The sequence below is a fragment of the Nothoprocta perdicaria genome, unplaced genomic scaffold (assembly GCF_003342845.1).
Source record: "Nothoprocta perdicaria isolate Ctin4 unplaced genomic scaffold, notPer1 scaffold_7, whole genome shotgun sequence".
NCBI classification, from domain to species: Eukaryota; Metazoa; Chordata; class Aves; order Tinamiformes; family Tinamidae; genus Nothoprocta; species Nothoprocta perdicaria.
Window position 1 is genome coordinate 7,764,821 of NW_020455976.1, and position 25,003 is coordinate 7,789,823.

Genomic DNA, 25,003 nt, shown 5'->3' on the forward strand with positions numbered 1-25,003 from the left:
GCAGCGCAGCATGGGGCGCAGCGCGGGGCGCAGCGCGGGGCGCAGCGCGGCGCGGCGGGAGCGCAGCCATGGCCCGCGGGGAGCTCGCGCTCCTGCGCTGGCTGCGGGACGGCCGCCAGTCCAGGAAGCTCATCCTGCTCATCGTCTTCATCGCGCTGCTCCTCGACAACATGCTGCTCACCGTGGTCGGTACGTGCCGCGCTCTCCTTCCCCTTCCCATTCCCCTTCCCCTTCCCGCCGGGAATAGCCCCTGGCCGCCTCCATCCTCTCCGCATGCCTCGTTTGAACGCTCGCCTTCGACTTACACGTTTTCAACTAATCGTTTCCAAATGTATGTGTCGTTCTAGGTCTTGCCAACACTGAGATGCCTGTCAAAGTTTTGTTTTATGTTCTATTTATTGCAGGATGAGCACTGAGCAAAAAGCTCTCCATAATTCTTCTCTCTTTTTTTTTTTCCTACTAAAAGACATTAATACTTGAGAGAATGACAGATAACAGTATTTTTAGCTCGTCGTCAAATTGTTTCTCCTGTGGTCGTGCAACTGAAAGAACAGGCTAGATAACATTTGGGTTGTGTGTTTCCTTGCGATAGCCCCCCTTTCCTCCACACTGCTCTTAAAAGGAGAGATTAAAAAGCAAGCAATCTCCATGGGTTTTAAGAAAAGCACTTCTGGGAGTTGCTTTAATATAATAACCCTTGTTTTGATCAAAGTTTAAGACACTGACTTATACTGCCTTCAGTGACAGTGTCAAGATTTAGGAATCTACTTGTAACTGGTGGTTTTAGGAGTCCTCAGTAATTCAAGCTTATATATTTATACCCAGTTTACCCACGCACAGGCTTCTCAGCAAAGCAAATTTGGCTCCACAGGGCTGRCTGTCGACAGAGCTGGAGAGTCTTGTTTTAATCAGACACGGGATTAAAGGCTGATCCTGCAAAGTAGATGTTAACGAAAACATTTAGATACATATTTAGGCCAGCCAATTTTTGAATTTTTTACACGAATATACTCTTGTAAATTTATTAACATCTCATTGCTTAATATTTCTGTGAGAAGTCCTCCTACCCTATTTCAGTTTGTGGACTTACTGAAAGATTGGAATTATTTGGGAAATGAGAAAGTGAGACAACAGCTCATTTGGTCATTAATGTTTTCTAGTAGCATAAACCTTTATCTGTTTTTACTATCTATATAATACTAATTTCTGAAATGCATATTAATGTATTTAAGCTGCAGCTGTGATCCTAAGTCATATAAAAATGTTCATGTTCAACAACTTGTGATCTTTTAAATTAAAAAAAATAGAAATGTAATTATCAAGATATCAGTTCAGATTAATGAATATTGGAGTTGTATGAATATTTCCTTCTGGTGTCTGTTATTTATGCAACATTTCTGTGGCATGTTTTATAAATCTGTTTTATTACTTTTACAGTACTCATTTTTAATAATAGTTTCAAAGTTTTTCTTAGTCTCTTTCATAGCTTTTTTTCAATCACAAAAAAAAAATAGTTAAGGAAAGATCTTTGTTTTAATTGTGTTTCCAAGTATTTGTGTGTGTTGTTTTTTCTCCTGGGCAAACTTTTAATTCTGTTTCGCGCCTTCAAAACTCTTACAGAGGCTCTTTACAGGAAAGTTTTATATTTCTTAATCAGGGATAAAGCAAACAAGAAAATTTAATGATTCTATTTAGAAATTCCCTGATAATAAAAYGCCAATATGTTCTATTTGTTTTTCCAGTGCCAATAATTCCCAGTTACCTTTACAGCCTCAAACATGAGAAAAATGCCACCGAAATCCAGACCASTAAGCCTAATGTAGTTCCCACAACAGTGGACAATTTCCGGAGTATCTTTTCCTATTACGACAACTCATCCATGTTTACTGGAAATGAATCTGATAAGATCAGGCCAGCAGAGCGTACCCAGACAGAACAAATGATAGTGAACGTGACAACCTCACCGTCCGATTGTCCGAAGGAAGATAAGGACCTGCTGAATGAAAATGTGCAAGTTGGGCTGTTGTTTGCCTCAAAAGCAACAGTTCAGCTCATCACGAATCCTTTCATAGGGCCACTGACAAACAGGTATGTTGTTGCTGTTGTGTTATTCACTTAGCATTTTATACTGATGCATATATCTTTATTTTGGATTAGTATTTCAATAAAGTAATTGCCATTTCCATTGTGGAAATTTAAAATTTGTGGAAGCACTTATTACCTTTCTYGCTTTATCCAGAGGAATATTTTGGTGAAATATGTTTCAGGGGTACGTCCTCCAGATGCCTCCTCTTTCCCATATTAAAATGTTAAGCTACATATGAGCCTTTTGGTGCCTTAAGTATCATACACTTTAACTCCTGAACTCTAGGATCTTTATAGAAACTTTTACTGAAAATAAGTTAAAATTTCTTCAATGTGCATAATGCAACCACTCAAGAGTGTGGGGCCAAAAGACACGAGAGCTCAGTGTTTAGGCGAGTGGAACTGTGAATTCATGGTAGTTCTATTATACTTAAAGGACACAAATTTGATGCCGAGCAYGTGGGCAGTGTCCAGACTTGCCCTCTGTGCACGGTTTGGTTTGGAGCCCACGCTCCTGAATCCGGTGCTGGGACGCTGCGATAAGAACCGCGTGGGAAATCTCATGGACTTTAATGAAAAATCTCTCAGATAAATTGTTGATGTCACACTCGGTTCAAGGGATTACGTGGGGTTACGTCAGTACCTGATCTAATCTTCAAATTGGTCTCTCCATATATTTGCAYATATATGATGTCCTGTACATAATAAATCTGTTGCACTTTAGAAGACTGATTTAAACATTATCAGGGATATAATTACCAATATCAATGTCAGGCAAAAAGGAAATAAACCTAATGGTGTTGTCATGGAGATTAAAAATGTATCCATGATGCAATTTTAAATTTTGGTGTTTCTAGAATTAATTCAGTTTTATTGTCAGTATTTTGTAAATCTGTTCCCCACATAAATTGCATTCTTTCTAAGCCACAAAATGCATGAGAATATGAAGTCAATCTCTGAACAAAGTAAACTCCAAGCTGTATTTTGTCAGATCACTAATGTTTGTATTTCTTTTTTGAGCTATTTTTATGAGCACATATTTCTACTTGGAATAACCAAAGCCACAAACACATCTAAATATTAGATATTTCTGCTTTTTAAGTGAAAACCGCCCTCCTTAGAATTTACAGATTATGCCCTGTGATAGTTAAACTGAGTGTTTTAATTTTAATCTGATGCAAGAATATCTTGAGGGATAAGCACTTGTTTGACTCAAAATGTTACAAATTCAAAAACTGTACTAAATCTGTGAAACTGGTGTAAACACAAAGGCTTTAAAATAATTTCTCTCTCCTTCTACTGTCTCCTACTACATAACGCCTAAAAACATACATGTACGCCACTGCAAAATTAATTTTTTTTTCCACAAACCTGTCTGCAAGTTAAAGAGGGAAACAATTATTTCTTACACAGATTCACAGATTTTCTTTTTGTTTGTTTGTTTGTTTTTGAGGACAGAATAGATCATCCACAGGCAAGGTAATATAAAGGGGTATCATCTATTCATATTTCTTTAGGTGTCCTTCTTGCTTTTCATTAACACACTAAAGAATTGCCAGATATATAGGTATATACACTATAATAATTTACTATATTATGATCATATTTTTATATTATATAATTGCCACCAACTGCCAAAATAAGAAAAAAGCAGGAACGTGCTCCTCATTATCGGTGCTGTCTCAAAGCTACAGTTAGGTTATATTGTAGATACCATCTCTGCTCTTTCCTTGTGAGGCATCCACAGAGGTCTGGGGATACCTGTATCCCTGTCCATGCCTATTCCTTTGCTGGAGGAAATTAGAGGGGTTTGAGACTGGAACCTAGGCTGGGGCTGAGCAGCCAGACTGGTTGGTTGGTTTGGGAGCAGGGATGCGCTTAACTCCTAAGAGAGACTCCTAAGGCACTGGGGGAAAAACTACTTAAAATTCACATTCCTTAAAAACAAAATGTATATTCTGTTAAAAAATATGAAGAATGAAAACTGGGAGATGCTTGAGCTATCGTTATAAAGACTCTGTCGCTGATAAACAGCTTAATGATAATGATCATTGTTATCTGTTCTGCAGAATTTCATCAGAATATCACAGCTTAGGGAAGATGGGTTGCTCTGTTAAAATTGTTAAAACACAGCCTGTTTGTTAAGATGCCCGGCAAGTTTCCATACGTTGTGGACATCGTTTTAGTTTTGCAGCAAAAGAATGGTATTACTTAGGAGTGTTTTAGTGTTTTGAAGGATTATGGTTTTACTTGCTTAAGGTAAAACATACCTTTAATCATTGGGATCTGTGGAGGATGCAACAGGCTATTGTATTCACGGTAGTTAGTTTGTGCACATAATTGCATTTCTGTAAGTTTCCTGGTCTRTTTTTTCACTTTTTCTAAAACTTTTGAAAGTGTATATTTTAAAATATAAATTTCAAAATTAATTTAAGAARTAAGCTCTGCTAAATAATAGTTCTTATTTAGACCCCAACTATTTCTTTTTTTTCCCAGGCCACAAGACAAAGGCACCTGCCTTATTGAGCTGGCTTGTAATTCATGAAATCTAGTCTACCTTGCCTCTCAATGCTGCTGAAAGTCATGGCAAATAAAAAGATAAGGCTGTGGATTTGCCCTAGAATATGAGCAACATATTTCTCATAGTGGCTGTGCTTCAGGGCAAATCTGATATGATTTAAGGTTTCACATTCACAATATGCTTGCGTCTGTGGTGAGATATATAAGAAACTCTACAAAATAGCACAACATTTAATCTGGGGCTCTTGCCCTTTGTGAGGACAGGTATTGGCAAGGGCAGATTCAAGGCTCTAACTAATCCTTGGCAGCAAAGACARTGGTTGATAAGCTGCTGGGATTCTTGTGTCTGACTGATTTGCTCCATTATTTTCATCAAGTTGTCCCTGAGCTCTATGACTTAAACTTGGTSGCCTGATATCCACTAATGTCAGTAAGGATCTTATGCATCACATAGATCTCTCTCCCAGTGAGAAAAATAATATGTCTTTAGCCTTACCTTTATTCAAATACAACTTCAACAATCATTTAGAAATAAATATCTTCATTATCATTTTTATAGCCAGCCTGAGTAGAGAGCTGAGTTGATTTTGCAATTGAGATTGAGGCCTTGACCGTGATGGATTYATGACCAAGATATGTACGGAGAGTGAGGGAGAGGAAGGCTTATAMTAGCATTTCTAACTGCTTGGTTACAGTTCAGTTCAGATGGAAGAATTCCTCAGGAGAGTGGTTGAAATAATTGACTATCATTAACGTGGTATCCTTAGGCAGTGCTCCTACCTGGCACTGCTGTCCCTGCATGTTCTTCCTTAGCCTCACACACCATCAGCAGTTCAGGGGTTCCTTACCTTCATCAAAACATTCTTCTGGCCTCTCTTCCTCCCCAGTCTTACTGGCAGTGAAGAAGGAGGCCAACCAGAGACAGACCGAGCAAGTGCTGTTTGCACTGGTGCTTGAAAGCAATACCCTGAGAGCACTGAGATGGGTGGATTTGCAGAACTGCAGTGAAGAGACTATTAGGCTCCAATCATCCACGGCTCCTAACTTGGTGGTCAGTATAAGCTTTACTTTAGTGCAGCACAGTACCCATCAACAGCTTATCTTATCCCAGGGTAATGTCATTAACAAGGACCATCCACTACCATTTGGTAGTCTTGTGTCTGGCTCCAACTTGGCACTGCAACAGAGGGATTTAGTAATTTAGGCATTTCCGCTCAGCACAGCCTTTCCTCTTCCTCCTGAACTAAGGACCCTGACTGTTCACTAGGTCAGGAATGCTTCTGCAAAGAGTTTTTGTCTCCAGGTAGCCTTTCTGAAGCATGCTGGATTCTGCAGCTGTTTTGGATTTACTGTTGAACAAGCCAATCTCTTGAAGTCTTTTTAAAAATGTGCTCAAGAAAATGAGCTGTTTGACCATGATGGAAAGAAAAGAACATATACATACAGTATATAGGATAATGTTCTTATGTATTATATGCACAGAGAGGAAGAAATATGTAGAGATCCCTGTGATGGAGTATTCCACTTTGTGGGAGAGAAACAGAAATTTCATGCTCATCACACTGTTCACATAGCAGGAAGAGTGGTCCAGGATCATGGACAAAACCACTGAATAGTTTGACTGTTATAAGGAATGCCTCTTTTTTGTGTGTGTGTGATTATTTATGCTTTTTAGGAGTGTAATTGTTCTGATCAAGAAAACTTTGAGCTCTTTAATGTCTATTGGACGGATCAAGGAGTGCAGCTGTGGATTAGACATTTGTGCTGGAACAACTGCCATCTAATTAGTGCTGCTATTTTGGGAGGAAGCAGGGTTTGCTAAGATCATGCAGAAAAAGGTAATCTGCATATCTAACCAGATGTCAGCTGTAAGTGCGCAAGAATTTCCCTTAAGCAAGAACAATCATGACTTCTAGAGAATCAATAATCCCACTTGCACAAAACTTATATGAAGAAAAATTAAAACTCAGCAGCTGGTTACATATCTCAGGGTTGTGGCATTTCTAAAAATAAAGAGTAGTTATGAGCCATTCCATTATTTGATTAACCTACGTAGAATATAAATCAATTCTGCCAGTATAAACGCTTAATACTGCCAAGTCATTGGAAGATGAAGTCAGTTGGTGTTTCTTTGAAAAGAATTGGCCATTGCTGAAGGATTAAGCCATGAAGTAATGTCTTTGCAAATACATTTGAGATGTAGCATCTTAAAAAAAAAAAAAAAAAAAAAAAAGATTAATAAGTTTACTGAATAGAATATAAAGAATGTCTTTAAAACTAAATGGGGAGCATTTTTGAATCTAAGGTAGATTTGTAATAGGATGGAAAGTATCATATTGTACTTTTTTCTTTTTTGTTGTTGTTAAAATTTCAATTTTTAGCTGCCTAGGAATATATGTTTGCTTTTCCAACAGAAATCCTTTCTTTAATGGAAAAAGRAAAATATTAATAACAACTGGACATTTCTACAGACTGTTTTGCGTTCTGACGAAGAAGTGAGCTGATGAAGAAAGCTTTGATCAGCTCCACTGTTACTCTTCAAATCACAGAAAAGCAGAAATGACATTCTCAGACACTTTGGGACTCTTCCAGTGCTCCTAACTTAGGCAGAAAGCCCAGCAAAGCCAACGACAAATTTTCGTAGAAAAAAGCCAGTGGTTTGACAGTGTCTCATTATAGCCATTGTCCCAGGAGGATGGAAAGAGATGACTACTAGAATTTTTTGAAGTTCAGCATGCTCAGATAAATATTCTATTAGCATATCCTTGGCAATGCTGTGGATGCCCAAAAGGGCTGCACTGGAAAATCACAGGGAAAGGAGAACAAGGCTATCAGAATCTAAAGCGAGAAGGGTTTCTTTCAGGGTTTTCTGACAAAAAATCTTCAGTACCAAGGGAGGAGGCACCAGTAACACAGATAATTTTGATCATATGGTTGAACATAAATAGTTCAATACCTACAAAGGAGCTAGAGGTTGGGTTTTCACACACCATGTGTGTGTGTATGTGTGTGCAATTCTAAAGCACTCATCTGAGTAAACCTAACTCCAGATGTCAGTGGGATGATCCCAAAATGTGCATGTTCATCTTGTTTTCCAGAATAGGCTACCAGATTCCACTGTTTGCTGGCTTCTGCATCATGTTTGTGTCAACAATCAGTAAGTGTCCACATTTACTTGATTCAGTTCAGATGCACTTTCAGAATAAATGACCTACGGTAATTATCAGTGGTCATTGTTGTTGATTTAGAGGGAATTTATTTATTTAAAGGGAAATATGTCGCTGCTGAGTGGGTGGTGATATGACTTGAGAAACATATTCTTATAGACAAGAGATTCTCCTCCACCTTCTAGCCCATCTGGGTTGGTCTCTTCCATATCTAATCCTTTGCTCAGAATCTTGTCATCTGAAGCTAGTGGTGTTCAGTTTTAAGCTGATAAAATGTTTGGCCATGACAGGGTTATGGTACAAACTTACTAGAAAAATACTGTACGGTTGTAGTGGATCACAAGCAGGGTATGAATCAACGGTGTCATTGCGTTGCTAAACCTCACAGTGCAATGTGCAAACAGGAGCAGAGCCCGCAAGTCAGCCGAGATAATTTGTCCACTCTACTGGCATTAAACACCAGGCATCAGCTGGTGTTTAATGTTTAGTTTGGCATGGCACTTAAAGAGGTTGCACACATGGAAAGAGTAGAAAGGAGARCATCAGTGATCATCAGACACCTGTGAGGAAAGATTAAAAGAAGCGGATTCAGAAAGCAGATGTAGGACATATTAAAGTCTGTGACAAAACGGAAGCAAATAAACACTTTTTTTGGTYCAGTATATGCAAGAAATGATGACCTTTAAAACTGCATCAAAGAAAATTTGGGTGAAATATTAAAAAAATATTTCCCACAGCAGGAGGAGTGAAGTTGTGGGAAAAATTATCTGGTTGTAGAGTCTCCAGCACTGCATTTTTTTTTTACTTCCTAAGTAACAGATAAGACAGGGAGGGGAGTCCTGGGTAGATTCTCTCTGTAGACTATTGAGAGATTCCTCTTCAGGTGCAATTTCCGTGGTGCTCTGCTGTGGTAAGCAGCAGCAAGCTGATGCAGCCCTAGTATGAGTGCAGTTGGCTTCCATGCATGTTCAGCTAATTGTGCTGCACAACAYGGAGCATGGAGCTGGCTGGACCATTCCAAGACCTCTCTCCAGCRAGTGGCTTCTTGGAGGAAGGAAAGGTTTTGGAAAGGGAGAGAATATATGAATTGCCATAAGCTTCAAAGCAAGCACTCTTAAATGAAGCGGCATGGGCATGAAAGGAGAGGTCTTGTTACTCCATCTGTGCACAGCTGAAGCAGAGCAGGATATAATCTAATCCTGAATAATTAGTTAAGACCACCTGTATGCTTGCATCCTGTTACCAGAAGGCTTTAATGCCTAGGAACAATTCACCACTGACAAATCAAAATGCAATAAGAGAAAATAATGYAGTTAGCATTGAAGGTAGCACTAGTCACTGTAAATGCTTGACTAAATTGCATGGAGGTTTGTGATAGTTTAAAGAAATCTAACTTTTTAACCCAGTTAGAGTTAACCTGWTTTTTAAAATTTATCTTTTCTGTAGTGTTTGCTTTCTCAGGCAGCTACACATTACTGTTTATTGCAAGGTCCCTTCAAGGAGTGGGTTCTTCTTGTTCTTCAGTGGCAGGTAAGAGAATAAATACACAATGTAAATATACAATAGAGTAAAATGCAGGTCACTGCTTCTGTCGTTGTTAGTGACCATTATTTTCTTGTCTGTATATAGTCTGCAGTTTCAATAACACTGAATTATTCAATTAAATCAATTTCACTTTTTTCCCTGCCTCTTTCATATAAAGAAGCCCAAAAGCAAATGTCATTTCAGAATTTCTTGGTATTTGGGTTGTTGCAAGGTAGAAGTGCACTCTCCCTGGATTTCCTGAATGTATGTCTTCAACATTTGAAATTCACTTTTAGCAGTTTTAAAGGTCAGTAGGAACTCAGGTCTGTATTTAGTACAGTTGGGATAGTAGCTCTGCCTGTTACTGAAATTCCTCTTTTCAAATGTAGTTTTCATTAGCTCATAATTTTGTCTGCCAGGTTGGACTTGTGTTTCCTATAGTAGGCACCTGGTTCAAGATTCTTGTTTTTTTTAAAGTAGGTGAAATGGAATATATAATTTCACCCCAAATAATTCAACCACTTTGAAGCTTGAGAAAATATGTTTTGTTCACATCAGAACATTTCACRTTTTCTTGGAAAAAATTCTATAGTGGTAGAAGGAAAATGATTTGGGCTCAGGAGGGAAGCTCAGTAGAGCTTTTTGCCAAGAGCATATCCTTTGGCTTTCTCAGGAAAATTCCTTCTTCCAGATTAGACTGGTCTATAAACAGAGGTCAGCTGAATTCYATCCACATGGACAATGCTGCTTGGGAAGATGAGAATATTCAGCACATTTGARCTGGGAATGAGAAGCACTTTCTGGTTAGGATGGTGAGCATGAGTGTGCAGCAAACACTGGTTAAGCAGAGATACTAAGAGTGAATGAGTAATTGGAGGAGTAGATAAGTGAGCTAGTGGTGATGGGGGGAAGAATCAGGGATGGAGAAAGCAGAAGGAGAGGTCAAGACAAGAAAATCCTAGTACAAAACAAGAGATTTCCCAATCTTTCCACCTCTCTGCTGTCAGCAGTTGTCTGAGGAAATCGCCACGCAGGTGCTATCTGCAGGACTGATCTTTAAGACCAGTTAGGGTGTCCCCTGCCCCGGAGCTGTTTTGTGAAGTGTCATGTGGTGGATGCAAAGGCATCTACTGGTGCAGAGTAATAGGTAGACAAACCTATTTCAGCTATGTTGTTTACTCATGTTCAGCTTGTGATTTGTTATAACCCGCAGATTTTTGAGGGGTGATATGGTTGCAGACTAGTCATTTGTCATCTCATGTTTCTTACGCAACCTTTCCTATCAAAGCGTAAAACTCTGTTATCTTCTTTGTATTGAATCCTATTATTCTCCACATTTTTTTTTCTCCAGATGCAACAAATTCATTGTGAATTCTGATGTTCTCTAACTTGCTGTCCAAGTGTTTCTCCTAACAATTTGTTGTGCTTCACAATTTTTACCAAACATGTTCATTAACACAGAATCTCTGTCCTTTTGGTGCACATGATGGGCACTGTTCACTTAATGATCCATCACACAATATTTTGTTTCCTCCTCCTGGTTGACAATTCAACTGTGGATTTTCTGAACTCAAACTTTGATTTGAAAATTCAGAATTTGAAAAGTGAGAATCATTAGTTTTTGTGAAGATTATTCTATAGCTTTTACCACTAAAGCGTCTGAATAATTCACAAAAAAATACACTATAGCTTTTACCACTACAATGGTTTTTCACCATATGAATTATTTTCATATTTCCTTTTGTAAAATGAAGGCTTATCATGATGGGATCCAGAAGGGAGGCACAATATCAAAACCATCTCTTAATTTTACTTGCTGAACTTGAAATACTGACTTTCAAAGTAGTCAACACTGCATAATATGTTATGTTCAAAGCGTGGCTCCCACTGACCATGGTTATATTTGTGTATGTCAAGCACTGGAATATAAGTAACAGTGAATACTTGTCAAAAGCTTTGTTTCACCTAGCTGAAAATTATCATCTAAAATCTGTTCGAAAAAGATAGAATCTAACAAATTGGGATATCATTAAATTAACTGAGTGATACAATATGATGGAACATGATCCTAGAGATCAATTGCACTTGCCAAAATCTCTTTTGCTTTAAGGTGAATTCCTTCTATATCTACCATCTCCGTTAAATATTCAGTAGGGGTGTCAAATGATGACAAAACACCATTATAAACAGCTGCCTGCTTTTTTTTTTTTTTTTTTTTTTTTTTTTTTTTTTTTTTTTTTTTTTTTTTTTTTTTTTTTTTTTTTTTTTTTTTTTTTTTTTTGAATTTGTTAAAAAACACCTTTTTAAAACAGCTGCCTGCTTTTTTTTTTTTTTTTTTTTTTTTTTTTTCTTTATTTTTATGTTAGGTATGGGTATGCTTGCCAGTGTTTATACTGACGATGAAGAGAGAGGCAACGCGATGGGAATTGCACTAGGAGGTCTTGCTATGGGAGTATTAGGTGAGTGGAGTATTAGGTGGAGACTGCCAGCAAAAGAAGATCCTGATCGAGCCCAGTTTTATCACGTTGTCTCCGAATTAGATTACTGGTGCATGCTTAGAATATATATATATATATATACATATATATATATTTACATAGAAATATATTTCTTAGGCAGATGCATTTTTTTAAAGGTATATCTTCTGATATATAGAAGGTTTTCAAATCTTGGTTACTGATTGCATCCTCATTCAGAATATCTCCTCCAGTGATCAGCAATCAGTCAGAGCTGTTGTGCTCACTCGCTTGTATCACTGGGTTTTAGTGGTGTGTATTCAGTGTTCATAACTTCGATAGGCTTTACAGGGACTAAAGGTCCTACAAACAAAGACCTACAGGTCTGTGTTCCTACTCCCGTAAGTCTCTAAATGCAGGAGATGAATGCAGGACTTTATATGGTTTAGGCCCCAGTCTGATGCAGTTTCATCTTGATGGAGCTTCCAGGACTAGATTCCCTTTTCTGTTGCTCTTGTCTCGTGGAATTAATATATTTGAAATTAATGGAGTGAAACAAGTAAAAAAAATAAAGCAAGTTGGACTTGGCTGGTGCTTAGTGTTTTGTATTTGAACTATGCCAGGCAGTAGTCTCTGAGATGTTTGGATTTGGTTTTCATGGAACAGGATTTTCTGAGTTAAATATGTAGCTATTTATTTATTTATTTTATTAAACTTGTGCATTTGGTCACTAAGGAAGCAAGGCCAAACCCTTGAAAAGACTCTGTGTTTGGAGTTAGAAAACTCTGTGTTAGAAAAGGGCTGCAAAACTSTTTCCTTTATTTCTCCCTTCCAGTGGGCCCCCCTTTTGGGAGCATCATGTATGAGTTCGTGGGGAAGAGCTCTCCTTTCCTGGTGCTGGCTGCGCTCGCGCTCTTYGATGGAGGTCAGTACTTGCGAACGTTCAATTTTGCCATCTAGCACCTTCCTTCCATGCCTTGCCCACCATCTAAGCGCCTTCCTGAAGAGAAGTTACAGCATTGCTTTCTTCTTGCAGCTGTTCAATTACTCGTGTTACAGCCAGCCCGAGCCCAAGCAGAAGTAAGTATTAACATAAAACCCTTTGGGTGACGGATTATGCTTTGCCTTTCATAAACCCAAGCTTGTATGTATTCCGTAGAGCCAGAAAGGGACACCGTTACTGACGCTCTTGAAGGACCCCTACATTCTTATTGCAGCAGGTACTTGATTCCTTTTCCTTTCCGACTGTTGGTGTTACAGCTGGTATCCTACAACGCCTCAGGCTAACCTCGGTTAATGTCATTTGCAGTTTTCATTTACATAAAGCTCAAAGAACAAAGCCATTTTTTGGTAATACAGGATTGCCGCTGGAAATTTAGTAGGATGGAAGCTAGAAATATTGGTGTCTGCTAGCTTGGAGCAAGCTAATGAATTTTGGTGACTTAATAGCATAACGAGTTGTTGCTCATACTGAGACATCACCCTAGAACTCTCTATAAGGCAGATGAATAGGGCTAAGGAATTGGTTAGAGGAATTRCATTTGGTTAGGCATTTGGTTAGAGGAATTGCAGGCACATCCCAGGCAGGCATAAGGAATTGTTTTGATCTTTGTTTCTCTTTGAAGAGGGTGTGAGTTTAGTCTCTAGGGCATGGAATATATTTGACAAAAAGTCTGGGTCAAATAGTGAAAAGCACTTGGTGTTGCCTTTATCATTTGTTTGATGATTCTCTCAGGAGAGAAGTTAGCCTTTTTGAATCACATTTTACTGAGCATTTGTTCTGAAGCACTGTGTATTTAAGCCTGGCCTTTTTTATGTTCATCATACAGCTGAAAACACATCGTAATCTTTACAGTTTTGCTCCTTTAGTGCAATTTAATTATCCTACAATGTAATCTTACAGACATTAATGTGGTTCTCTGATGATCTTAGGGAATTATCATGATTTTAACTCTGTAGATGGACCCTTGGTCAAGCTGTGACCAAAGTTTTACAAACGATTTGGCTTAAGAGATTCTTGGAGCATTAAGACAGCCTGCTGTAGAACTATGTCTTTGAGGGAAGAAAGCAAAGACAGCAGCTGTCATAAGAGATCAAATCTAACATTCATCTAGTTCAGGATCTAGTCTCTTGCAGTGGTTAGCAGCAGGCGCTGCAAAGTAAGGCTCATCATATAAGGTTCATATTAAGTAGATGTCTGGAGTAGATATCTAGAGTAACGTGATCCCTCTAGGGCCTGTTTGGTGAAGTTCTGTTACTGATTAGACCTGCCAAGGTTTTGAACCCCAAAACATGACGAGGGGATACATTTATAAGGGCTCCTTTACCTAACTAAAATTTGGCTAAAACTTGTCTTCATGTGAGCAGTTAAGTGCAGATTTGTTTTGACCATCCTAGGTGCCAACTAGGAACAGGGATGGGATTTGTTGCTGTTTTCTAACACACTTCCATGGGGTTCAATTTGTGCAGCTGCTCTGAGAAGCAGCTGATGTTCTGGGGGCTCAGTAAAGCAACCGGTCTGAGATCTGGACTGGTGAAAAGGACTTGGGACAGGTAGCTGTTAAGAATATAAGGTGTTTGAGGCTTAACCATCTCTGTTAGAACCACACAGCTTTCCCTRGCTGCACTTTGTGTGTCCTAAAGTGCTTTTCTTGCATCAGAGAAGTTGCTCAAGCTTAGCTTATTTTGCTGTGGAACAGGGAAACCCCTAGGATTGCCTCTAGACACTGTGCTAGCGGAGGCTTGCAACAACGTGGAAAGGTCAGCTTTAGACATAACGTTACATCCTCAGTGCAAAGCAGTGCTGAACTGTTGCTGCTTGCCCCAGGAAGGCAGTGAGTGAGCCAACCTGTGTATTTACTTTAAGGATCTTAGGTCTACAGGCTAATATATTCTGACAGGTTTGAACAAAGAATGACATCAGTGCTCATTTTGTTTTGAACTGTATGAGGAGGAACTTATTCCAAGAGAAATAATATTTCACTGACCTCAGACAAATTAAGCTTTTGTAAGAAAGTAATGTTTGGATGGCAAACTACTGTAAGAGTCTTGAATATGTTCCTAAATTTCAGAGATTGTAAATATTAGAAAGAAAAGTGGGAAAATATGCCTGAGGCTGTCAGTTCTAGAGGTGACTTCCAACYCCTGTTGAAAGAGTTTTTTGTAAAGGATTAGCAGAGGGAATGTGTCCTGTTGTCCTGCATTAGGCTTTAGCTGCTTCAGGTTCTTTTGAGGAAGTGGGAAAGCCATCCTGAATTGGGAGAAATACCACTAGATTCAATAATCCCAGCACCACAGCAGAAATGCACTACTCCAGAGAGACCAACTTGTCATAAAAGCTCTGGAATCTCAATCTGCAGGAAAAAAATACCCCCATTGACAGAACTGAGCCAGCAGGCAGTATTGAATCAGTAGTTTCACTGATTTGCATTTGAAAAACTAAAAGTCTCAAAATTCAGAAGGGATTGGGAAGCATGTGAAGTTCACAGGGTTAGGAAAATTCAGTCAAACCAGACTTGTTGGCTGCTCGGTTGCACAAACTTATTGGCTGTTAGTTCTGGGAGTTCTTCATCAAATTCYCTACTGTAGGGGATAGACATCCTTGTGGCTTTCTTCAGATCAAGATTTCCATGTATCTTCTTAGTCATTTTCAAATGACGAAGGAATGGGGTCAGAGCTGGTGCCTCTTGCACAACAGGACTCAGTTTTTGCCCCAGGAGGCAAGAGCTAAAGACCATAGGATTGTAGTATTAGTTTATCATTTGTACAACAGTGAGACCTTGTGAACTTTCTAAATGTCATCATGCTCACTGCAGACTCCACTCCCTTCCCTTCCACATTATGAAAATACTTTAACCTTTATGGAAGAATTTCTAGGAGAATTGAAACACGTAGGTTAGTCCTAAGTTGTTTTGCATTCTCTGCTGTTTAACATTAATCATTTGACACATAACAAATAGGATTGTGAAGACCTCAATGTTTTTGTAAATATATCCATTCTTTGTATAGCTTTTTGTTAATAGTCAAAAGAAATAATTTCTACTTTTTATACTTCCTATTCTTTCTCTAAGGGTCAATCTGTTTTGCAAATATGGCAATTGCTATGCTTGAACCAGCATTACCCATCTGGATGATGGAAACCATGTGCTCAAGAAAGTGGCAACTTGGTAAAGTACAGAACCCTATTTGCTTCTGGTAGATTTTGTCCAATGTCTGTCTCCAGTCTGGTCACGTTAACAATTGTCTCCTTCTGTGCTTTAGGATAGTCATTTCTTGTAACAGTCTTTAAATTGTCAATATTACAGTGGCACAATGGCATATGTGCTTTTGTTAAAGAAATGGATGTGGTGCTGCCATTACTGTAATATAGATTTAAATAAGGGGCAGTACTTGCATTGCGGGGAGAAGCAGATGCAGGTGGTGATGGTGCATCCCTGCATGCCAGCAGTATCACACCGTGCAGCAGCATTGCCCAGCTGGAGCCCTGTGGTGAAGTGGGACACAGTTTGATTTGGCTTCTAGCCCCGTATTTTAGACACCAGAAAATATGCACAAATTTCAAGTTCTATTTTTTTTAATATGTTTTGTTTATAAGCATTTGTGGCAACCAAGAAAACGAGCAAGTCTTGATTAAAGTTCTCAAAAACCCAGAAAACAATTTGTGTTGGAAGCTTGAGGTTTTTCCCAGTGGGAATCATTTATCAATTCCTGGTACGAGTTGCCTGGAGTWGGCATTGGAGTCTGCATTGGATTCAGTAGGTTTGGCCCTGAGCGTGCACAAACTAACCCCCGCTCACCCAGGACTACTCACAACAACACTAAGAAAAGGAGCCTTAGGAACATTTTCTCTGGAATCTGGAAGATTTTACGCTGTTTTCAGTAGTTATTTAGTCATCCCATTCATAAGGGACTTCTCCACAGAGCTCGTGTTGCTTCTGAGGAATAATGCAGTTTTTACCGAAGGGAATGACATTTTCTAATTGAAACCAGCAATGTTCTGATGTTCTGACCACAAATTCTTTGCCTTTGGAACAGAGAACTGCACCAGAGGGCTGGTGCTTATGAATAAAGAACTTTTTTCCAGTTTAAATTTAAATTTACCAGTAAAATTCAATAAACACGTGCATTTCTGTGSTCTGGTGTAATTCTTCTCTCCCACCTAGACCTCAAGAAGAGTCATGAGCAATTAATTCTTGCAGAACCTATTTCAGGAGTTATAGAAGTCCCATTAAWTTTTTTTAAAAAATATCTATTCTTTAGGGGAGAGAAAGAGGCAGAGACTTATTCTTTCAAGCTGTTGCTAATCCGCATCCCTGGCTGATGGGAGGCTTATGTTCCACTCATTCCCATATATGATATTTGCGTATTCTACATGAAATAAAGCAATTTCTACAGAAAGGGCTGAGACTGCCTTAACTTAAGGCAAATTATAACAGGGCACCCTTTTGTAAAACCATTTTCCACAAGCAAAGTGAAAATTTGTCTAGAATTTTTAGGCTAGAGAGCAAATGCTTTCTCTTTGAAATGAATGGGGGAAAAAGCAAGAAAAAGGGGGGTTAACTGCTGGGAAGTGTCCAGCTCCAGCAGGGAGCAGAAATTACAGATTTTCTCCTCAGTCTGTTCGTGCTGGTGGATGTTACTGATCTTTACTGTTTTAATAATCTGTAGGAAAGAACGGCTCTTACAGAATATATTCAATAAAGCTAATTATGTGTTCAGTGCTGTGACATTTCCTATGACAGGGAAAAAAGAAGGAATCCTAGGTGAAAACGATGTTCAACTAGCATTGAACAAATATCCCTGTGCTGCACTGAGCACTTGGTATGAAATTTTGTGATTCATCCCAGCACTAGCAGTGCTAAAGCATGGCAACATTGCAGAGCAAATATAACCTTTGTTCTCCTAAATGCAAACTCGGATCCAGAGTGGCCACCGATAGCGGTCMTTGTTGTCCCGTTGTATGTGGCAATGGTTGCTAGCCTGTAATAAAGCAAAATTAATATACAAGCTTAGAGATTTTAAACCTCCCTATGAAGAAGCCTGATTGCTTATCTTACCTCCCACACTAGAGTTTAATATTGCTGGTGTTATGGAAATGAGATTTGTGAATCTCATTTTTGCGAATCTCTTATTTGAATAGCGATTCCTAGAAGGAAAATATCCATTTTTAATTAAGAATAATTTTACCTCATAATGATACAAGTAATTGATTCCATTACGGTCTGTCYGATTTGACAATGTTAATTAAAGTTTTTAAGTCTCTTAAATTATATCTTGAACTGCAGGATTTAAGTAAATTTTTGTCTTATACAATTTAGAAGTCCAGTTGTCTGAAACATGAAGGTACAAAGAATCCTGATTTCAACCAGTTAGTGTTACAGTGCATAAAACACTACATTATTTAGCAAATTACAGTTCTGCTTCAGTATACCACAGCTTATCATTGCTTAGCACCTAACTGTAAATCTTTTTTTATCTTTTTTTTTTTTTCCAGTATTTTCTGCAGTTTTCAAGGTCTTCTATATAACAACTCGGTATAACTTGTCTCCAAGCAGTACCCAAAGCAGCTGCAGTTGCACGGGTGCAAATGTAATCACAGGATATTGCAGTGCTAAAAATTACCTCTAGATTATTCTTATGAATATCAGAGAGATAGGAAGGAAGATGGATAGACAGGAAATGAGAAAATCTATGTTGCCTTGGTGAAAGATGAGGGGCATATACACTTGAAGGAAATTGTTTGATTGTGTACCATAATGTCGCAGCAGCTTTCTCAACGCGAATTACCTGATTCCCAATTTCAAAAATGAGCAARCAGAAGGCCTGTCATGGCAAGAATTAAGTTATCAGACTTTCCTTTGGCAAATTTCCCAGTTTTGTTTTTCTTAGGAAGATGSAAAAATTATTAGGAACAGCACGAAAATACTGTGTGTCATTTCTTCCAAGTCCTCTGTTTTGTGTTTGATGCAATCTTGCTCCTCGTAGACAGCTCAAGGTCCTGTGTGTGTCTATGTAGCCCTCCCTGGTGCTCTCCAGGCAATGACTCTSTGCTCTATCTATTATTATTTCTTTTACAAAGCAATTCCTCCTCTTACGTTTCCCTCCAGGCTTGGCTCTGCCCTGTGATTTATGCATAGGGATAGGAAGAGGGTTAGCTCTCAAGCACAGGCTATAATTGGCTTTTAAACCAGAGAAATTTCTGGCCACTGTGGAGCCAGTTGCAGATGCTTCAGATAGAGCCCTCAGTCTGGAAACCTTAGGACTACAGAAATAGTTGTTCCAAGCAACCTTTCCTTTAGAATGGATGGGAGGTCTGGTAGGGTCTGGTTGTTCTAGCATCAAAAAAAAAATTAGCTGGGTTCCCTCTTGTGTTTGCTATCTGAGACGATTACTTTTTTTTAATTGAAACTAATAGCCATTTYTTTGAAAAATAACTTTTACTGTGAGTATATCGGCAAAGCCATTTAAAAATATGTTTTTAAGGCTTRATGACTGTAGCTTGCTTAGTGGCGGTAGCATCCCGCTGTCTCCTTTCTTCAGGGATGAGAGAAAGGATGTTCTCCTGGCAGATCTAGGCCTGTTGCATGTGCTGAGCATATGCTCCACAAGCTCAGTGAAACAGAGATGTATTTGTGAAGGGAAAAGTCAACTCCCTTGAACTATCCTAAAGCTTATTGTAATTAGAAATACTTTTTGCTCTTTTTTGTTTCTTCTCCCATAGCATTTCTCGCAGCTGATGTTGAAAAACTCTTTTCAAAGGCATCTCTTCGCTCCTGCGTTTCATAGATAATGTCATTAGACTTCTTGAAAGGGCTGCAGCGTACCGGATATTTGATTCTTTGTGCCATGCCCWAACTCCATTTAGATGGGTTCAAATCAAAATTGCAGTGTCTGGAATTTATTAGTTTCTTCTAACACTTCACTTCGATCACCACTGATAAAATATCTCGTTTATGTTTTTCAGGTGTGGCTTTTCTTCCGGCTAGTATCTCTTATCTTATTGGGACTAATATTTTTGGGATCCTTGCACACAAAATGGGAAGGTAGGCTTGATTTGAAAATATCAATAACGTCTCACTCTCTTCCCGTGCCCTGTTCCAGTGTTTGTCAGGGCAATTCATTGATAGTGGAATTTGTTAAAGTTTGTTCTATAGCAGTAATRATAATCTGGAAAAAAAAAAATTTGGAACCTTTTTGTTGTGTAACTCTCCATCAGACATGAGGCCGAAATATTCAAAATCTCTCTAACGTGTTAATATCAGTAATGTAATGTCTAACTGATGTTTCTTCTTTGACAGGTGGCTTTGTGCTTTACTTGGGATGATAATCGTGGGAATAAGTATTTTATGTGTAAGTAAAACAAACCATCTAAATGCTCATATGTTCCTCCCTGAGTTTGTGTTTTACCCCTGAGATTTTACTGAAATTTCTGCCTTTTGATACATTATTAAACAATGTATAGTTAATACATTCCAGAATGCAATTCTGAGTGCTTTCAGATTTCATTGCTTCAGAACTTTAGAAGGAGATAGAGCTCTTGAAGGAGAAGGATAGTCATTTTTTGGAGCTGTTGTTCAGTTAGCAGTTTGATCTTGTTCATAACTGTGTGTGGCTAAACTGTAGCTACAACAGGAACAATATTCTAATTTGTCCATCTGTACAATGTGCCATAAATACCCAGGATTTATCCAAGAAGAGGAAAATTATCCTTTTTAGGATTTGCAGTAGGAGAAAAATAATTTCCTGAAATTTAACTTTTAGGTACCATTTGCTAGAAACATTTATGGACTCATAGCACCCAATTTTGGAGTTGGATTCGCCATTGGTAAGAAAAAGTTATGATGATCTTTTACARTCTATTGCTTTTGCAAAAGTGATGCTATGCATAGTTACATAGAAAACTGATTTTGAAGCAGTTCTGATCTTACAGTAGTGACGTCTGAGCCGTGATCCAAATTGGTAAATAAAGCAAGAAGACTTAAAGGATAGTGCTCAAGGTAATTTGATCTAGGCTGTTATTAGGCAAGCCAGATTCTGAAGTCTGTCCAGAATTGCTCCATCAACCTAAATGGATCTTTCAAATGGTTCACAAAATTATACCTTATTTTCAGACTTAAAGCAATGCAATAGAACCCAGAACAGTGCCTGCTGTAGAAGAGATTTATATAGAAATTTTCGTAGGGAAAAAATACACTCTGGAATTTTTGTTCATCTGAAAGGACTGCCTAAGTACACATACATTTACCCTTTTTTTACCAGTAATATATGTGAATTTTGTTTTTGTTGGATCCCACAGTCAGACTTGAGTGGGGGTCATGGCTTGGGCTTTGGCACTTGGCTTGTGAGCGAGTGTTCTTGGGTATCTTTGCACACAGGGGACTTCAGCTAGAAGTGAAGTTAGAGGAACAATTATGAAGAAATGAACCCTGAATACGGCAGTGGGTTTCTCAGGGCTCCCTCGTATTGTTGCTGGCAGTGAGAGACTCAAGGCTCCCAAGGCTCATGTCAAAACTGCTCTAAGAATTCTGATTGACTGGGGGCTAATGAAACCTTTTGGGCCCACAGTAAATGTGAGTTCATACAAAGCAACTGTCCTCTCAGTGAAAGAGCTTTTGCAAGGACAGTTTCTAAGTTAAGCATGTGGTTGGGCTTTTCTTTATTTAAGAYTCAATGTCTTTTTAGTTGTTCTGGCATTCCTTCTTGGCGCTGAGTTGGCAGAGATATTAAAAGAAAGAGAAGTAGAAGATATTTTCCTGAAATATATTTCCCTGCCTTCCCATCAGGAATGGTGGACTCTTCCATGATGCCCATCATGGGCTATCTGGTAGATCTGCGGCATGTGTCCGTCTACGGGAGCGTGTACGCGATAGCGGATGTGGCCTTTTGCATGGGGTTCGCGCTTGGTAAGTCCTGCCTTTTCCCCTTATAATTCAGATAAATGAGAAGGGAAACAGGGAAGCTGCTAGGGGTGAATCCCAGGGGCCTACACAGGCTCCATGAGCTGGGGTAGTTCTTTTCTGCAAGAAGGAAGAGCAAGGGAAAGGATGCAGGGAACTGTGTGTGGTTATTCCTTGTAAAGAGACCTTGCAACGTTTAAAACTACCCCATGGCTGCTCTCCTAGCTGCCTGCAAAGGAAATAGSTCCATGCTGACCCACCATACCCTTGAGTTTATGATACCCACCTTTGTAGCAAGATGATGTGCTTAGATGGTGAGCTGCCATAGCAGAGACATCTGCCAAGACACATTGGGGCTCCTAGAGAGGAGCATCTTGATTTCCTGCAGTGAATGTGGAGCACGAAGAAAGGAAAGGTTTATGTTYAAATTACAAACATAATTCAAACGTAATGTTTGAGTTTAAAAGGTATATATGCATTCCTCAAATCAATTTGTAAAGCGGAAATTTTGCATATAAAACTACTGCTGTCTAAAGTGAATGTTGCAAATCTTATGTCTGAGCAGTATTCAGAAAAAGATTCTTATTTTAAAAAGGTCCCTCTGCTGGTGGTGCCATTGCAAAAGCAATTGGATTTCCATGGCTCATGACAATTATAGGAATCGTGGATATCCTTTTTGCTCCTCTGTGCTTTTTCCTTCGAAGTCCATCTGCCAAAGAAGAGAAAATGGTAAGCAGAAAAAGGGTGKKTTTTTTTTGCATTTTTTTCTGTGATAATGAATGACAGCTTATTTCTGTACCCTAGCCTCTAACTTCCCCAAAATAGGACTGTTTCACCTTCAAGCATTACCTKTAGAATGAAAAACCTCTCTTTATATGTCCAAGATGCAAAAATAAAAGCTTTTTTTTTTGCTATACATAAAGTACACTCTTGTACTCTCACTAGTATAGTGTTTTCAAATTCAGTCTTTTTTGAACTTTTTTGTTCGATAATAATCATTATTCATTTTACTGTAAAAGCAAACATTGATCTGCAACAGTATACAATGTGGTGGAATAAGTATAGAAAGCACTGTTGTTCCCTACAAGTGCTAGAATTGTAATTGTCAAGTACTAACTTCACATGATTTATTCCTTCCTGGGTCTYATCCTGTTTTCTTCATGGTCATGGTCACAGTCATGACATTTTAAATGTTAATGTTAAATATTAATGTTAAGATTTAACAATTTTATCATTAACAGTGTCAAGGGATGAACATAAGAGCAGAGGGACCCTCTGTGATACATCTCCACAGTTGTCTCAAACTCCAACAACTAGAGGGAAGAGGGGCTAAGAGATCTCCTAAGTCACTAGTAACATCATGATTAATAGACCTAAAAGGACTTTTTTCCCCATTAAATTGTCTGATTACTCTCTGGACCAATGCAGAAGTCCAAGGTCTACAATAGCCTGCACAGCAGAGCTTCCTTAGTCTACCAGCTCTGCCCCAGGGATTCTGTGCATGTGCCTGTATATGCTCAGCCCACTCTTTCTTTTCACTGCTTGCCACCATGCACATTTCCATTTGCCCTTTCAAAAAATGTCCTTTATCCCTCCATTCTATTGTAAGACTTGCTGTTCCTTTAGATTTTTGTTGGATCATATTCAAAAGCCGTCTTACTTCTGGAGAGGATCCCTTGCTTTGTTTGGCAAGAAGATGGGAAGCTCCAGAAAGAATTATCATGCAGCTCTATTAGTAGGTAGAATAATTGGTGTTCTGAGCACAAATCTTTGCTGCAACATCTGTCACCATCTGTAGGGTTAGCCCAGGTGGTGCTCAGTGCTCGTTCAAGCTGGGGCCAAAAGGTAGTGGTTGGTTACTGCTAGGAAAATAAAATATAATTTTGTACCATTGTTGTCTTGCTATGTAATGCTACATCTCTGAAAGGTAAGAACAGAAACTGCTTGAGAAGTTGCTTGGATTTTGGATTGGTATAAATAGCAAAATTTAAAAACGGAAGAAATTAATCTTGCTGAAGTTGTATGAGGATGGAGGCCTTTGGTTCTGCAAATATTTGGTCTGCAGAATCCCAAGTACAGCTAATCCTTTGTAGACTAGCTAAACCTTTACAGACCACATCAATCTTTGTATACAGTGACTAGGACTGATAAATATGAAGGAAAAAAAAATAAGAAGATGCCCGGTCAACTCTACAGGACACTTAGCAGGTGGGAAAATGAAGTGAGTAGTAAGGGGTGCGTAGCCTGAGCTAGTGGGATTCCTTTTRCCCATTTATCCAGCTTTTTACAGGTGGTGACCACCTGTAATACTGACTGAAATACCGGTTCTACTGCAGTAACAGAGTTGCTGATGATGCCTTTACGGTAAAGATCCCGCCTCACATAGACCTAGGAACTTGCTTTATGCTAATTGAAATTGGTAATTTGGTTTCTACTTTCTTGAAGGAGAGAGGAATCCCTAAATCTGTGATGGCAGTGGGATGGCCRAGTGCTCATCTGAACCTTCACCAGGAAAGCTAACATCCATGCTCTGCTTTCTGCTTATTTTTTTAGGCAATACTCATGGATCACAACTGCCCTGTTAAAACAAAAATGTATACTCAGAACAACACCCAGTCCTATCCCATAGGTGATGATGAAGAATACGAAAGTGATGAATACCATTAAAAGCCATATCAAGTATTCTGGTGTACAAAATGCAGTGTTTCATGTGGACCATCTCATCCAGAAATGTTTTGGTTGTATGGTACTTTTAATAGTGAAATAGTTAAAAAAAAAAAAAAAAAAAAAAAAACCAAAGGTAAATTATTTATTTCCCACGGTTATGAAGCAGACTACTATCCGCCTTATAAAGAGGGTAAAAAAAAGCTTTTGTAGCAGATTTCTATAGTGTTAACCTTTATTTTGTGTATTTAATTTTATTAAATATTACACAGTATATTTTTGATTAAATGTGTAGTATAAATCTGTATAAATGTGAATTTAAACTTTTTTTTAACTCATACACAATATTTCATATTAGAGTCATAGGAAAGAACTGAGCTGTTGATAGTAAATTATTACCTAATTTAGTCATCCAATTTAAAAACCAAATCAAAGCTCAAAGAAAACACACCTCTCCCATTTSTAGTCTGCTAGACTGTGTCCTCGTAAGTACATTCACAGGAGCTAATGACGGAAATTAAGAGTGTAGACATCACTATGGGTTTTGTGATCCATTTTGGATGAAGTAAAGAATATCCATTTTGGATCACAAAATACTAAAATAAAAGGCCTTAACTGCGTCGCTGATCTAAAAATGAGCTCTACATGACCATTCATGAGACACTGAGGAAAATATTTTGCAGATGCCTGT

At 38.6% G+C, this 25,003-nt stretch overlaps 1 protein-coding gene across 1 annotated transcript; it reads left to right on the forward strand.

Moving 5' to 3' along the window:
- The first annotated feature begins 68 nt into the window (after positions 1–68).
- Positions 69–24,382, forward strand: SLC18A2 (solute carrier family 18 member A2). Its single transcript, XM_026050498.1, has 15 exons — positions 69–189; positions 1,743–2,088; positions 7,704–7,762; positions 9,219–9,302; positions 11,663–11,755; positions 12,588–12,677; positions 12,789–12,832; positions 12,912–12,972; positions 15,823–15,918; positions 19,716–19,794; positions 20,050–20,101; positions 20,513–20,576; positions 21,535–21,654; positions 22,244–22,377; positions 24,202–24,382. Exons 1-15 carry the CDS (start codon positions 69–71, stop codon positions 24,313–24,315), a joined length of 1,557 nt encoding a protein of 518 aa, XP_025906283.1. The 3' UTR covers positions 24,316–24,382.
- Positions 24,383–25,003: the final 621 nt, after the last annotated feature.